The 13,559-nt window shown below is 56.3% G+C and overlaps 1 protein-coding gene across 1 annotated transcript; it reads right to left on the reverse strand.

The window, feature by feature from the left end:
* Positions 1-1,299: 1,299 nt before the first annotated feature.
* Positions 1,300-4,176, reverse strand: LOC146346427 (uncharacterized). Its single transcript, XM_084848445.1, has one exon. It carries the CDS (start codon positions 4,174-4,176, stop codon positions 1,300-1,302), a length of 2,877 nt encoding a protein of 958 aa, XP_084704571.1.
* Positions 4,177-13,559: the final 9,383 nt, after the last annotated feature.

Consider the following 13,559-nt stretch of genomic DNA (forward strand, 5'->3'; position numbering starts at 1 on the left):
TCGCGCCCTGCTTGTGGGCTTCCCCTCCGCCTCTGGCCGGCCACTGTGTGAGCAGAATGCTGGGCTGGATCCAGCCTCCGATCCAGCCCAGGACTCTTCTGATGTCCCCGCGTTCAACCGAGGGCACAGGACCAGGCTGTGGAGCCCTGGAATCAGAACAAGGGACGCCACCCTGCCCCTGCCGCCCGGCTGGTAGGACAGAGGCTGGCTGCCTCCGGAGGCCCTGCTCCGGGCTTGTGCGCGCGCGCTGGGCAGCTTTCCTTGGCTTCTATCCCCGTTTCTTTGCCACTGGTGTTGGGCTCCCCCCGTGCCCACCGCGAAGATTCTTCCTTCCTAAGGGTTTCTCTGGCAGCCCATCCGAAGCAGGGTAACCGCTGTTCTGCCCCTCAGAGTTAAGTGGCGCTTCCTTCCCAACAAGGTCCCTTCGGATGGCTCGTCCGGAGGGCCCTCCCGGCACTCGTCCTGTGGGCATGTGTGGTTCATCTGTAGCTTGGGCATCTGGGTATCTTCGCCCAGGGGCATGCTCCGCTGGGGGGAGCTGCGGCAGCCCCCCAGGAATCAACTGCTGTGGCGCTGTGCTGGAAAAGTGGGAAAATCCCCCTGGCTGGAGAGGCCATTGCGATCTGGGGCTTACAAGGATGGGTGGTTCAAAGAGCCCTGCGCAGGACTGGCCTGAGCCAAAGGCGATGGAGGGGGGTGCGCGGCCTGGCCTGCAGGTGACGGGGCTGAGCAGAGTGGCCCTGCTCCTCTTGCCAAGGATCACGGGCTGGCATTGGGCTCTCTCCCTGAAGTCAATGGTCAGGAGCAACACAGCTCCCCTCCCACAGCCTTCCTGGGGGGATGGACCCCCCCGCACCCCCAAGCAGGGTTCCACTGCTGCCTTGTCGTGGGTCAGTTTCAACTTCCCCAGAATCCCCCCTTTGCAGACTGAGGGATCTCCCTCCAGTGCACCGGGGTGGGGGAGGCAAGCAGGAAGACCCCCCAGCTCCCCCTCCCATTAATGAATCATGTGTGAGTTGAATACTGCTTTGCATCATGAAAGTCCTGTGAAAGGGGCCACCCTTGAGCTGATTGTCAGGACGAGCCCAGAATCTCTGTCCCTATGTCTTAAACCTCCCCCCACCCCACCCTACGATCTGCCCGCTCTTCAACCCACCCCCTCCCCCTCGCTCAGCCTTCCCTTTGGGACTCTCCTCCTCCCTGCCCTGGGCGCTCGCCGGAGCCCTGTGCTGCAGCATGCAGGCCGGTGAGCTCCCAGCCCCTGGATCCGCCCATGGCAGGAGGCTCCTTTGCAACGGGCTACCCTTGCTTCTGCTGCTCCGGCCCCTGGAACACCGTGGTAGTCATGGTGATTTCACTGAAGGTCACCTTCCCGGCTTTGTGGGCTTCTTGTTCCTGTGAATAGAGGAGGTCATGCATGGAGGCCCAATGCATGTGGGACGCTTCGGGGTGCAGCAGGCCAAAGGCATGTGGAGTCCAGGGGGTGCTTCTCTGCTTGTGTGCTTCCACAATGAGGCTGGTGAGGCTGGTGACCATTTCCTGGCTGCTCAGTGCTCCAGTGATATACCTTGCCAGTAGTTCCTGCCGTCTGGTTTCAGAAACATATGTAGAGAAGAGCAGATCCCACATGGAGACGCGCCGGCCTTGGAATTCGCCCAGGGGAAACTCAAAGGTGAGCATCTCTGTGGCTCGGCCCCAGGGGTTGTCTTTGGTGAAGCAGATGCTCCCTGCTCCTTTCAGCGTTCCTGCGCCGAGGCTGGGGGGGACGCTCGCATGCTGGCCTTCCCTCGCCTTTTCTTCTGCTACTTGGATTACAACAGCAGTGATCACGGTTTCCATTTGGTCAGCTGTGAGAATCCCAATCCTGTACAGTTTCAAGACCTCCTTCCTTTTTTTCACTGGGAAGTACTCGGAGTGGAGCAGGTCCCACACAGAGACCTTCTGTCCACGGAACTCCCCGACAGGAACCTCAACCATCCGGGACTTCAAGACCTTGTCCTTTTTGTCCTGTTCTTCGTCATCCGCACTGTCGTCGTCGTCAGTGTCATCAGCCTGCTCCTCCTCCTCCTCCTCCTCCTCCTCCTCCTCCTCCAATGATGTTTCGAGAGGGCCAGGCAGGTCTTGGGCAGTGGGAGGGCCACTGGGTCTGGTTGCTGTTTGCTCCAAAGCAGAGAAAAGGTCATGCAGTGAGGCCAGGATGGTGAGCATGGACGCGAGCTCCTGAACACTATACCTGCCACTCCTGTACTGCCTCAGGAGCTCTTCCCTTTTGTCTCTGGTGAGGTACTGAGAGAACAGGAGATCCCACACAGACAGCTGCTGACCCTGGAACTCTCCAGCGGGCAACGTGACGAGTTTGGCCTTTAGCAACTCGTCTGAACTCTGGCTGGGTGAGGAATCCGCAACCTTGGCCTCCTTTGACGCTGCTTGGCTCCGACTTTTCACTCTTACAAGGAACTTCTTTTTACCAGCTTCTGCTTTTTCCAAGGTGCCACTGACAGCAGCCATCATTTGCACAGGGCTGAGCATCCCTGTTCTGTACAGCTCCAGCAGCTCCTGTCTTTTATCCTGAGGGAAATACTTAGAATAGAGAAGGTCCAGCACTGGGACATTTTGCCCTTTAAACTCTCCAAACTCCACAGGGATGCATATCAACTGTAAGGATTGCCTCACTTGTGCCTCCTGGGGGTCGAATCTGCCCTCTTCCTCCTGGCCCACAGTTGTCCCATGACCCAGCTCTTGGGCCTTCTCCTCCTCCTCCTCCTCCTCCTCCTCCAGCTCTTCCAGTTTGGCTACAATGGCGGTGACCACGGTCTCCATTTGGTCAATGGTGAGTATGCCAGCCCTGTACAGTTTCAGCAGCTCCTTCCTTTTGCCCTTTGGAATATGTTTGGAGTGGAGCATGTCCCAGACTGAGACCTTCCGTCCACGCAATTCACCAGTGGATACCTTGATCATCCTGGACTTCAGGGTCTTCTCCATTCGTTCCCACTCTGATGTGAGTTTGTTTTTCTTCATCTCTGGCAAACTCATTTCTTGGGTGGGCCTTTGCTTGCTTTTCGTCTCTGCCTCAGCGATGATGCTGGTGAGGATTTGGGTGATGTCTTTGATGGTGATGGTGCCAGCTTTGTACTGCCTTAGGAGCTCCTGCCTCTTATGCCGAGGGATGTATCTGGAGAACAGGAGGTCCCACACAGAGACGTCTTGGCCTGGCTGAAAAAGCCCCGTGTGAACTTTGGTTGTTGCGGACTTTAAGCACTTACGCATATTCTCATCCAGGTGGATGGACCCCTTATCCATCACCTGAAACATCAGCAGGCCAGTGTCAGGATCAAGGATGCACCTTGAGAGGAGCTGCAGGTAGGTGAGGTTCTCACAGGCATTGGGGTCAAAACAGCGCTTGGTGTGGTTGGCAGGGTCTGAGATCAGGTGGAAAATCTCTGCGTCCAAGTAGCCCCACTTGTAGGCCACTTCCACAGGGAGGCGGTGGCTGTGCATGGGGTGGATGAGGCCCCCTGTGGCAACCTGGGCCTCCAGCAGGCGGATGCCGTGGTCTTTGATGATGAGCCCTTTCTTCATGGCCTGGAAGAGGGAGATTTTGTTCCCTGAGAAGGGATCAGTGTAGCCCGTCACAGCCTTCTCTGCAATGAGAAGCGTGTTGAAATGCTCTCGGTCCACGAGGCCAGCATTCTTGGCATCCCTCACGGACAGCATCCGGTTCTTGGCAGAGTCCACGATGTACCCAGAGGCTGCCTGGTGCTCCAGCAAAGCCAGGCCTGTTCCATGGGTCAGGAGACCCCGGTGCATTGCCTGCCGGATGCTCAGCTTCTCCCTGCCGGGCTCTTTGACAATGCCTGCGATGATGCGGTCCTCTTGCAGGTCCGTCGCAGTAGGAAAGGGCCAGTGCGGTTCTTCACGGACTTGCATGATCGGGACTGGGTCTGTGCCCGCCATGGCAAATGTCTTATCGTGTGGCTTGTCCCTGGTGCAAATGAGATGTATCCTCTGGAGGGGGATCAGGCAGGGGCTCTGAAGGGAGACAGAGAGGTGTTGTGAGGCAATCATACAAGCATTTGGGGTCATCTGCATGGCTGACCTGGTGAGAATGGCACACTGCAGCCAGCACATGGCAGCAGTGATGCCGGAGGTCCCTGTGAGCACAGGATGGATGTACATATGCTATTGGGCCTGGTAACATCTCCTGGAAGAGCCATGAATACGGTGTTGCGGCCGGTGTTAATAATGCCTTGGGCAGAGACGGGAACGCCACAGGGAGGCCTCCACTCTGCCAGGCAGTGCTTTTGCCACGCAGAGGGCTCCCAGCGCTACCAGTCAAAGGGCCCTGTGCAGCTATCCCACGCCCCACCCCACCCCACCCCACAAATGGATGTTTTGGTGGAAAGCATGGAAGGGTTGCAAGTGGAAGGCAGTGACATCTGGTCTTCCTGTAACATTCATTGAGTGAGGCAGGGGGATCGCACCAGAAAAGCCTCCTCTGGAAACCCTCCAGATCAAGTGCAGCCATTTCCCAGGGCCAAAGTGAGAAAGCAAGGCCTGCACCCGCCCCAATCCTGACCCGTCCTGGATCGCCCCTGCCCAGCCACCATTCATGGGCTCTGCGGGGCGACTGTGCTGCTCTGGTGTTTGCACTCCACCCTGCACCCAGGGATGCTTCTAGCTGTCGCCAAGGACGGGCTTGCAGAGCTGGTGGGGCCGCGACAGCCTCCCAGGCAAAGGCATGCAGGGCGGGGGGGCGGGGACAAGAGTCCAGCTCAGGCCGCTGGGGGAGAGGGGAGTGGCGGGAGGCAGAATGGGGATCGCAGCAGCCCAGGCCTCTCCGGAGCTGGGGGGCCCGGGGCTCGCGCTGCTTCTGCCCTGGCGGGGCGTGTCCTGGCTGGGCTGCCTGCTGCTCCCCTTCCCTTCCCCCTCATGCTACAGGTTTGAACAGACCAAGCTGTAGAATAAGACAAGATTTCAGCGAACACCCCAAGGGCCCCTGCAGACACCCCTGACGATCCCTGTGCCTGGACAGGCCTCCCCAGACAAGGCAGCTTCTTTCCTCCACTTAGGCAAAGAACATCCGGCCCAGAAGCCCGTGATGCTGAGCCACTGGCCCTGGGCAGGAGCACGGTGCTCAGCCGGACCTGCCTGCCTAGCCAGGCGAGCCACGTGACCCCAGGTTTGCCCCCAGCTGGCCGGAAAACCTGTTTGCGCTCTGGCTGGCCCTGTGTGGCCGCCCAGCTCCTGGCTAGGGCCGCCTGTGGATGCACACACAGGGATGACGGCCCTAATTGGCCTCTTGTGGGTATGACTTGTTCCATTTGGCTCAAACTGGAAACGGGGCTGCTGGCTGGGTGAGGCAGCGCTCCAAACAGAGCTAATTGGGGCTTGGTGGCGTGGCTGCTTCCCGAGGAGCAAGCCACCTGGGACCAGGACAAGGCAGAATGGGCTGCCCCTCCCAGGGAGAGGCCGGGGCCAGTCCAGACAATGCAAGAAGCCAAACAAGGGCAGGGTGAGTGCTGGCGGGAGGGACCCACATACACAGGAACACGCCCGCTCTCCCTAGATGAGCAAGGCCAGAGCAGGGAGCAGCCCCCCCACCGCCGCCCTCCATCACTAACGTGGATTCGGAGGGGAGACTTCACCCTTCAGCATGGGACAGCGCCCCCCCCACCCCTCTCCAGCCACTGCGTGAGTGTGAATGTGCAGGGGCAGTCCGGGGGGCATGCGTGCTCAGAGCACCTGTGTGGGGTGGCTGGCCCAGAAGCCTCTGGGGGGCAACATGGTGGTGCCAGGCGCGATGGGCCCACCTGGTCTGATCCAGCCCCAGGGCTGGCCTTGCGTCTTCACAGGATAATAAGGGAGGAAGGTGGGCAAGGTGGCCCACTCTGGGGGAATGTTGCTGAGAGCCACCTGAGGCTGGAGCGTCCCAGGCCTCACGCCCACCTGGTTCGCCTGGAGGGGCCTGCCAGGCTGCCCTCTGGAGCCTCCCCCCGGTGGGCCAAGGCAGCTCAGGATGGAGGCCTGGGCCCTCCGGAAGCCTCCCAAACACCTCGCAGTCCGGGAGGGGCTGTGGCTCAGTGGTGGCCCCCCTCTTGGCACGCAGAATGCCCCGTGTTTGGTCCAGGCCAGGTTGTGAAAACTCCTGCCTGGAACCCCGGAGAGCCACGGCTCTGTCTGAGGCGGCTCCTCCGTGCCACACGCGGCTCTTGGCCCCCTTTTCCAGCCCCCCGCCCTGGTCACACAGGGGGCCCTGCCTGACCGCCTGCTTCTGTCAGACCAGGCAGGTGGCAGGAACATGCTGTGGGAGAATTACGCTCCCCGATTATGTTTTGGGGAAGGAGGACAAGGGAAGAGGCAGGTGCCGGATGCAGCCGGAGGGCGGTGAGGCAGCTGCATTCCACGCCAGCCTAATTGCCGCTTGGGCCGCCTGCCATCCACCCCAGGCCTGCAGGCAGAGGCCTCCTGCTCTGGCAGGGCTGACCAAGGAGGAAATGAGACATGCGCGGGGGGGCGGGGGGGGCAGCTCAGGAGCCCAGATTGCTTTGTGCCTCTGGGGCCAAGTGTGCCCAACTGCCAGCTGCCCTTTCCGCCGGTCCAGGGCTCAGCGGGGCTGGTGCACTGAGGGCAGGCGGAGGGTGTGCTGCCAGACTGCCCTGCAGCCCGGCCTGCCTGGCTTCGCCTTGCTGGGGCTGGGGGCCTGCTGCTGCTGCTGAGTGAGTCTCCTCAAGAGGGAGGGTGCTAGGCCAAGCCCTAGCACTGTTCCGGAGGCTCATCCTGTTGTATGCTGTGCATCAGCTATGCCAGGCACAGGGTCCACAGGGCTGGCAACGTCAGAGGCATTGCTGGCCCTCCATGGGCCAACAGGGCCTCACGGGAAAGGAAATGCCAGGCTTGCGTGCCCCCCCCCCATCTTCTCCACTCCCAGCAGTGGCATCCAGGATCCACTCCGCTCCCTCCTCAGTGTCTCCCACCAACCTGCACTGTCTGGGTCTTGGGGGCGGGGGTGTCCTGGGGCTTCCCCACTTCCTGGGCCAAGAGCTGGCAGGGCCCCCGCCCCGTCTCCCAGCTATGGTGATGATGAGGTGCAAGGAGAACCTGTGTGCCTCCCCCCCAGGAATGTCTGCTCTTCCAGCCCTGCTTCTGGGGGGGGGAGGGGGAGGGCAAAGGAGGCACACTTGGGCCAAGCATTCCGGGGGGGGGGGCACCAGACAGCCTTGGCCTGCTCAGACCTGGCACGTGTGGGCTCCAGTGTGTGTGTGGGGGGTGGCACACAGCACATGCAGGCTGGCGGCAGGCGGCCCCCTCAGTGGTGACTCCAGCGTCGTTGCCCAGACACTGCAAAGGGCCTTTCTGGCCCTGCCCCCTTTGACGTGGGGTGCAGGGCAGGGGCGGAGTTATGGATGCCCCCTGCAGGATCTGGCCCCTTCCAGAAGGCATTCCCTGAGGAGGCAAGCCCGTGCCCGTGTGTGAGCCCCCCCGCCCGCCCGCCACCGCCAGTGTGAGGCAACATCTGGAAAGGGCTTCTGCGGGATCCAGGCCTTTCCTCCTTCCCCCGCCAGCCACCGGCTACCTCTCGGCAAGCCGCAGCATGTCGGAGTCTTCAGACCAGGCAAGCGGACTAGCAGGTGCATCTCCCCTCTCTGGGCTGAGGGGCCAAGTGGGACCGGCTGCTGCCGGCGGCCCCATGTCCATTGCCGTGAGGGTGCGCCAGGCCCGGGGCAGCCCCCTCCCTGGGAGGCAGGCGGAGGCCTCCACCCCGACTGGCCGCGCACCCGCCAGGGTCAGAGGCTGGGGTCTGCAGGGGGGCCACGAGCCAGGCGGCCTCAGCCGAGCCCTGGACAGCGCGCGCGCGCTCGCTCGGCCTGTGCCCGGCTGAGCCCCCGGAGCGCCCGCAGAAGGCGCCGCGTGCCAGTGGCGCCCCCCGCCGCTCCCTACCTGCAGGATCCGGGCGAAGAAGCGCTGCGGGGGTCTCTGGGGCTCTGCCTTGTCCTGTGGCTGCTGCCGCCGCCGCCGCCGCCACTGACTGCCCAGCTGGGACGCTGCTGCCTGGATTTAAGGCTTCCCCTCCCCGCCCTGGGATGACACGCCAGCCCAGCCCAGCCCAGCCCCGCCGCGCAGCGCAGCGCAGCGCAATGTGCACAAACAAGCACCTGCCCCGCCACACGCCCCTCCGCAGCCTGCCCCCCGGGCCGCTCCGGATGTCCTGCTTCCCTCCACCTCGTATTCGGAAGGCGGGCAGCTTCCGCCACGGGCAGCAGCCCTTGCCCGTGGGGCCAGATCATAACCAAATACTGATGTATTTGTTAAAATATTTCCCCCCGCCTCTTTGCCCTGCTGGGGAGTGGGTGCTTACGAATACAAATGAAATCAAACAGTACCATACAGGTCAACGCATGGGAGGCGGCGTAAATGAATGGCCGGTGGCCGGTGGCTGTAGCATACGGTGAGGCCCCTAGGCTCAAATCCCTCTTAGCCCTAAAGCTCTCCTTCTCTCTCTCAACATCACCTGCCTCCGGGGTCCGTTGTGAAGATAAAGGGGGGGGGGGGTCCGGTGGAAACGACCATGTACCTCGTCTTGAGCTGCTTGGAGGAAGGGAGGGATATAAATGTAATAAACAGGAAACAGGGTTTTTTTTAATTTTAAAGATCTCTGAAGTGCTTCATCATCTGCAAAAGATCCCAAGGCAGCGTATATAAAAAAATCAAACAGAATATAACCACAAAACAATTACAACAATAAAAAACTAGTCAACCAGCAAACAAGCATGCAGTCAATCCATCTAAAACCCTGGTAGACTGAGATTAAAACTGTGAAATCCAGGAGGAGCCCAAACCCACACCTAGATTCCCTCTGAATAAGCAGTCGAGAGCCGGAGAAGGTCCCTCTGCCTCAGCCCCGTCTGACACCCAGGGGCAAGGGAGGGCGCCAGGTGGCCTCTCCTGGGAGGCAGCTCTACAGCCCTGGGGCCACTGCCAAAACCCACCGTGCCACCAGACTTCAGGTGGCAGAAGAGGGCGGTGGGGGGGACTTTTAAGGTACAGGAGGCATGGAGAATACGCAGCACCTGAACTTCTATGCAGGGTCAGCCTTAGAGGCGGGTGAGCTGCCCGTCCTCCGGGGCACCGAGCTGCAGGGGGCACCGAGCTGAGCTCAGTGGATGTGTTTTTGGAATGTACTGTCTGCAGTGGGCTTGGGTGGCAAAAAGCAAGTGTCTGTGACTTTTTTTTCAAGGTCCTCCAAGTTGTTGGGTTCTAACTGCAAAAATGATCTTCCTTCAGTCAGCTTGAAAGTATGTTTCTTTTTCAATTTCCACTTTGATGTCATTTGCACTAGGTGAAAATCAGTTTTACTCTGAGGCAAGGTGACCGAGCACTTGGCACATCAAATCCTGCAAACACGATGTGACGTATGTGGCCTGTCTCTGCAAGAGACCTGGGATTCCTGGGAGCTGTGCCCTCCTGGGGGGCTGGGGGGCTCCATCTCCCGCTGCTGCTAGGCGGTGAGCAGCTCGGCGCTGTCCCGCCACAGCCTAGTCCGGTTCCCTGCTGCTCCCTGGAGTCCTGCTGCGTCCTGCTCTTGGACAGCGCCACGGAGGCCTTCCCATGGAGGGACTGCCTCATGCACAGCCCACAGCAAGTGGGGAACTTAGCTCACCATAAGCGCTACAGGACTCCTAATAATTTACAACCCTGAGCTGCAAGAGGTCAGCTGGATACCTTTTTGTTTATAACTGTATTATTTTTAAAGATGAATATAATAGCTTTCTAAAATAAAGAATGCTTTCCAAAAAGATGGAAGCTACCACAAAAGTGATAGTTCTGCTGTGTGGCGGCATGCGTCGCCTCTGCTCAGAATGTGGCTTTTTGAACTTCAGCATATGAAAACTGTGGCACACTGGCTGAGATCAAGGTTTTGAGTAATGTCATTCTCAATGGGCATCACACCTGTGCCAGGTGTGGCCCTGCAAAACAGACTATGGGGGTGGGACCGAAGGCACTCCTCACCCAGGACGCTATTTATCCCAGGGCCGGCTACACCTGTATGGGCCCCAGGAAAGGAAGAATCTAGCCAGGAACACCTTTACCCAGCATAGCAAAGCTGCACTGAGAAGGCCTCCTCCTCCTAGGGAACTCTGGGAAGGCACGGGAACCCTTTCCGGATCCAGCCGTGTGATTCTGCAGAATCATAGAATAGTAGGGCTGGAAGGGGCCTACAAGGCCATCAACTCCAACCCCCTGCCCAATGCAGGAATCCAGGTCAGAGCATCCCTGACAGATGGCTGTCCGGCCTCGTCTTGAACGCCTCCAGTGTGGGAGAGCCCACCACCTCCCTAGGGAACGCGTTCCATTGTCATATTGCTCTAACAGTCAGGAAGTTTTTCCTGATGTTCAGATGGAATCTGGCTTCCTGTCACTTGAGCCCATGATTCCGTGTCCTGCACTCTGGGATGATCAAGAAGAGATCCTGGCCTTCTTCCCTGTGACAACTTTTCAAGTACTTGAAGAGTGCTATCATATCTCCCCTCAGTCTTCTCTTCTCAAGGCTAAGCATGCCCAGTTCTTTCAGTCTCTCTTCAGAGGGCTTGGTTTCCAGTCCTCTGATCATCTTTGTTGCCCTCCTCTGAACCCTCTCCAGTTTGTCTGCATCCTTCTTAAAGTGTGGTGCCCAGAACTGGACACAGTACTCCAGATGAGGCCTAACCAGTGCTGAGTAGAGGGGAACTAGTACTTCCCGGGACTTGGAAGCTATGCTTCTATGAATGCAGCCCAAAATACCATTTGCCTTTTTTGCAGCCACATCACATTGTTGGCTCATATTCAGCTTGTGATCGACAACAATTCCAAGATCCTTCTCACTTGTAGTGTTCTTGAGCCACTTATCCCCCCTCTTGTAACTGTGCATTTGGTTTCTTTTTCCTAGGTGCAGAACTTGGCATTTATCCCTATTCAATGTCATTCTGTTGTTTTCTGCCCAGCGCTCCAGTCTATCCAGATCACGTTGAATTTTGTTTCTGTCTTCCAAAGTATTCGCTATGCTACCCAATTTTGTGTCATCTGCAAATTTGATCAGCATTCCCTGCACCTCCTCCTCCAAGTCATTAATACAAATGTTGAAGAGCACTGGGCCCAGGACTGAGCCCTGCAGTACTGTTGCAGAACTCAGAGTCAGAGAGACCACGGAGTGAAGGAAAAAGAGTTTCTTTATTTAACGCGCGGGCTTAAGGCTGGAATCGTTTCCAAAGAGCCAGAAGCCCCGATTTACATCAGCACATTGTTTTTATAGATATTGTGACAAATAGGAAACGGCTCCTCCTCTCCCTCCCGAGTGGGGTTGCAGTCCTCAACATTTCTTCTCCTAGCACCATTGTTTATAATACAAGAAATGGGTTATAGGGTAGCCATGATAAGCAGAGAACAGAAGAGAACAGCAGAGAGCAAAATATACAATAAGCAAAGAACAGGAACATGATATGCAATTCTATGCTGACCTTAGCCTTTGTTGACAAGATAAGAAATTCCTGTGTCTTGTCAGCTTACAAACATATATTTCAGAGAGCAAGAGCTCAGCAAGAACATGAAGCATGAGACTGCATGAGGCTACTTAGTCTGACCCCCGATATGGCTGCTACAGTACCCCACTCGTTAACTCTCCCCAGTTTGAGAAGGTCCCATTGATAAGCACTCTTTAAGTCCGATTCTGTAGCCAACTGTGGATCCACCGGATCGTTGTTTCATCTAGCCCACTTTGAGCTAGTTTGCTCATCAGGATATCATGGGGCACTTTGTCGAAAGGTTTGCTGAAGTCGAGGTATATGATGTCTACAGCATTCCCATGGTCTACGAGGGAGGTTACTTGATCAAAAAATTAGATAAGATTTGTCTGGCAGGACTTGTTTTTGAGAAATCCATGTTGGCTTGGAGTAATCACGGCATTGTTGTCAAGGTGCTTCCAGATGGATTGCTTTATGATCTGCTCCAGAATTTTCCCAGGGATTGATGTCAGACTGACTGGTCTGTAGTTCCCAGGTTCCTCCTTTTTACCCTTTTTGAAGATAGGGACAACGTTAGCCCTCCTCCAGTCATCTGGCACTTCCCCCGTCCTCCATGATTTCTCAAAGAGAATAGACAGCGGCTCTGAGAGTTCTTCTGCCAGTTCCTTTATTGCTCTAGGATGCAGTTCATCTGGCCCTGGAGATTTGAACTCATTCAGAGTAATTAGGTGTTCCTTGACCATATGCCTATCGATCTCAAGCTGCAATCCTGCCCCTTCAGCCTGCACTTCGCCTTTGCCAGGGGGGTCATAGACCCTCTTTTGGGAGAAGACTGAGCCAAAGTAGGAATTGAGCACCTCTGCCTTTTCTTTGTCATCTGTTATCGTTTTGCCATCCTTATTTAATAGCTGAACAACCATTTCTTTCCTCTGCCTTTTACTATGCACGTAGCTGAAGAAAGCCTTTTTGTTGTTTTTAGCATCCCTCGCTAACCTCAGCTCGTTCTCAGCTTTAGCCTTCCTGATGCCATCCCTGCAATTCTGAGCTACCTGCCTGTACTCTTCCTTTGTTACTTGGCCTTCTTTCCACTTCCTATATGTGTCCTTTTTTGTTTTCAGGTCATCCCTAAGCTTGTTGTGAAGCCACATTGGTTTCTTCTGTTGTCTTCCACCTTTTCTTCTTGTTGGAATTGTTTGTGATTGTGCCTTGAGAATTTCCTTTTTTAAAAGCTCCCTCCCATCTTGGACTCCTTTTCTCATTAGCGTTGCTTGCCATGGGACCTTACTGATCATTGTTCTGAGTTTATTAAAATCAGCTTTCCTAAAATCCAGGGTATGCGTTTGGCTACACTTGGCTTTTGCTTCCCTTAGAACCAAGAACTCAAGTGCAACATGGTCGCTTTCCCCCAGAGTTCCTGTAACTGCTACTTGATCCACTAAGTCATCTCTGTTGGTTAGGATCAAGTCAAGGATAGCCGATCCTCTAGTTCCTTCCTCTACTTTCTGTAGGAGGAAGTTATCCGCCACACAAGTCAAGAATTTCCAGGAGGGGCCATGTTTTGCAGAATTTGTCTTCCAACAAATATCGGGGAAATTGAAGTCCCCATTACTACTTCATCATGCTTCCTTGAAACACTGGCTATTTGCTTTTCAAAAGTTTCATCCTCATCTTCTCCTTGATTGGGTGGCCGGTAGTAGACTCCGATGACCAGGTTCCTTTTATTCTTTGCTCCATTTATTTTGATCCAGATGCTCTCGATGGGGCTACCAAGCTCATCCGCCTGTATTTCTGTGCAGAGATATGTATTTTTCACATACAGTGCAACGCCACCTCCCTTTCTGTTCCTCCTGTTCTTTTTGAACAAGTTATATCCTTCAAGTGCTGTATTCCAGTCATGAGAGTCATCCCTCCAAGTCTCAGTTATACCTATCAAGTCATCATTTCCCTCCTGTATTAAGAGTTCAAGTTAGTTCTGTTTGTTTCCCATACTCAGGGCATTAGTATATAGACATCGAAGACCATGTGCTTCATAGTCTGGCTTTCTTCCTACATGTGTCTGAAGAC

The sequence above is a fragment of the Heloderma suspectum genome, chromosome 4 (assembly GCF_057233095.1).
Source record: "Heloderma suspectum isolate Gila_16-S chromosome 4, 16-S_ref, whole genome shotgun sequence".
In the NCBI taxonomy this organism is placed as follows: domain Eukaryota; kingdom Metazoa; phylum Chordata; class Lepidosauria; order Squamata; family Helodermatidae; genus Heloderma; species Heloderma suspectum.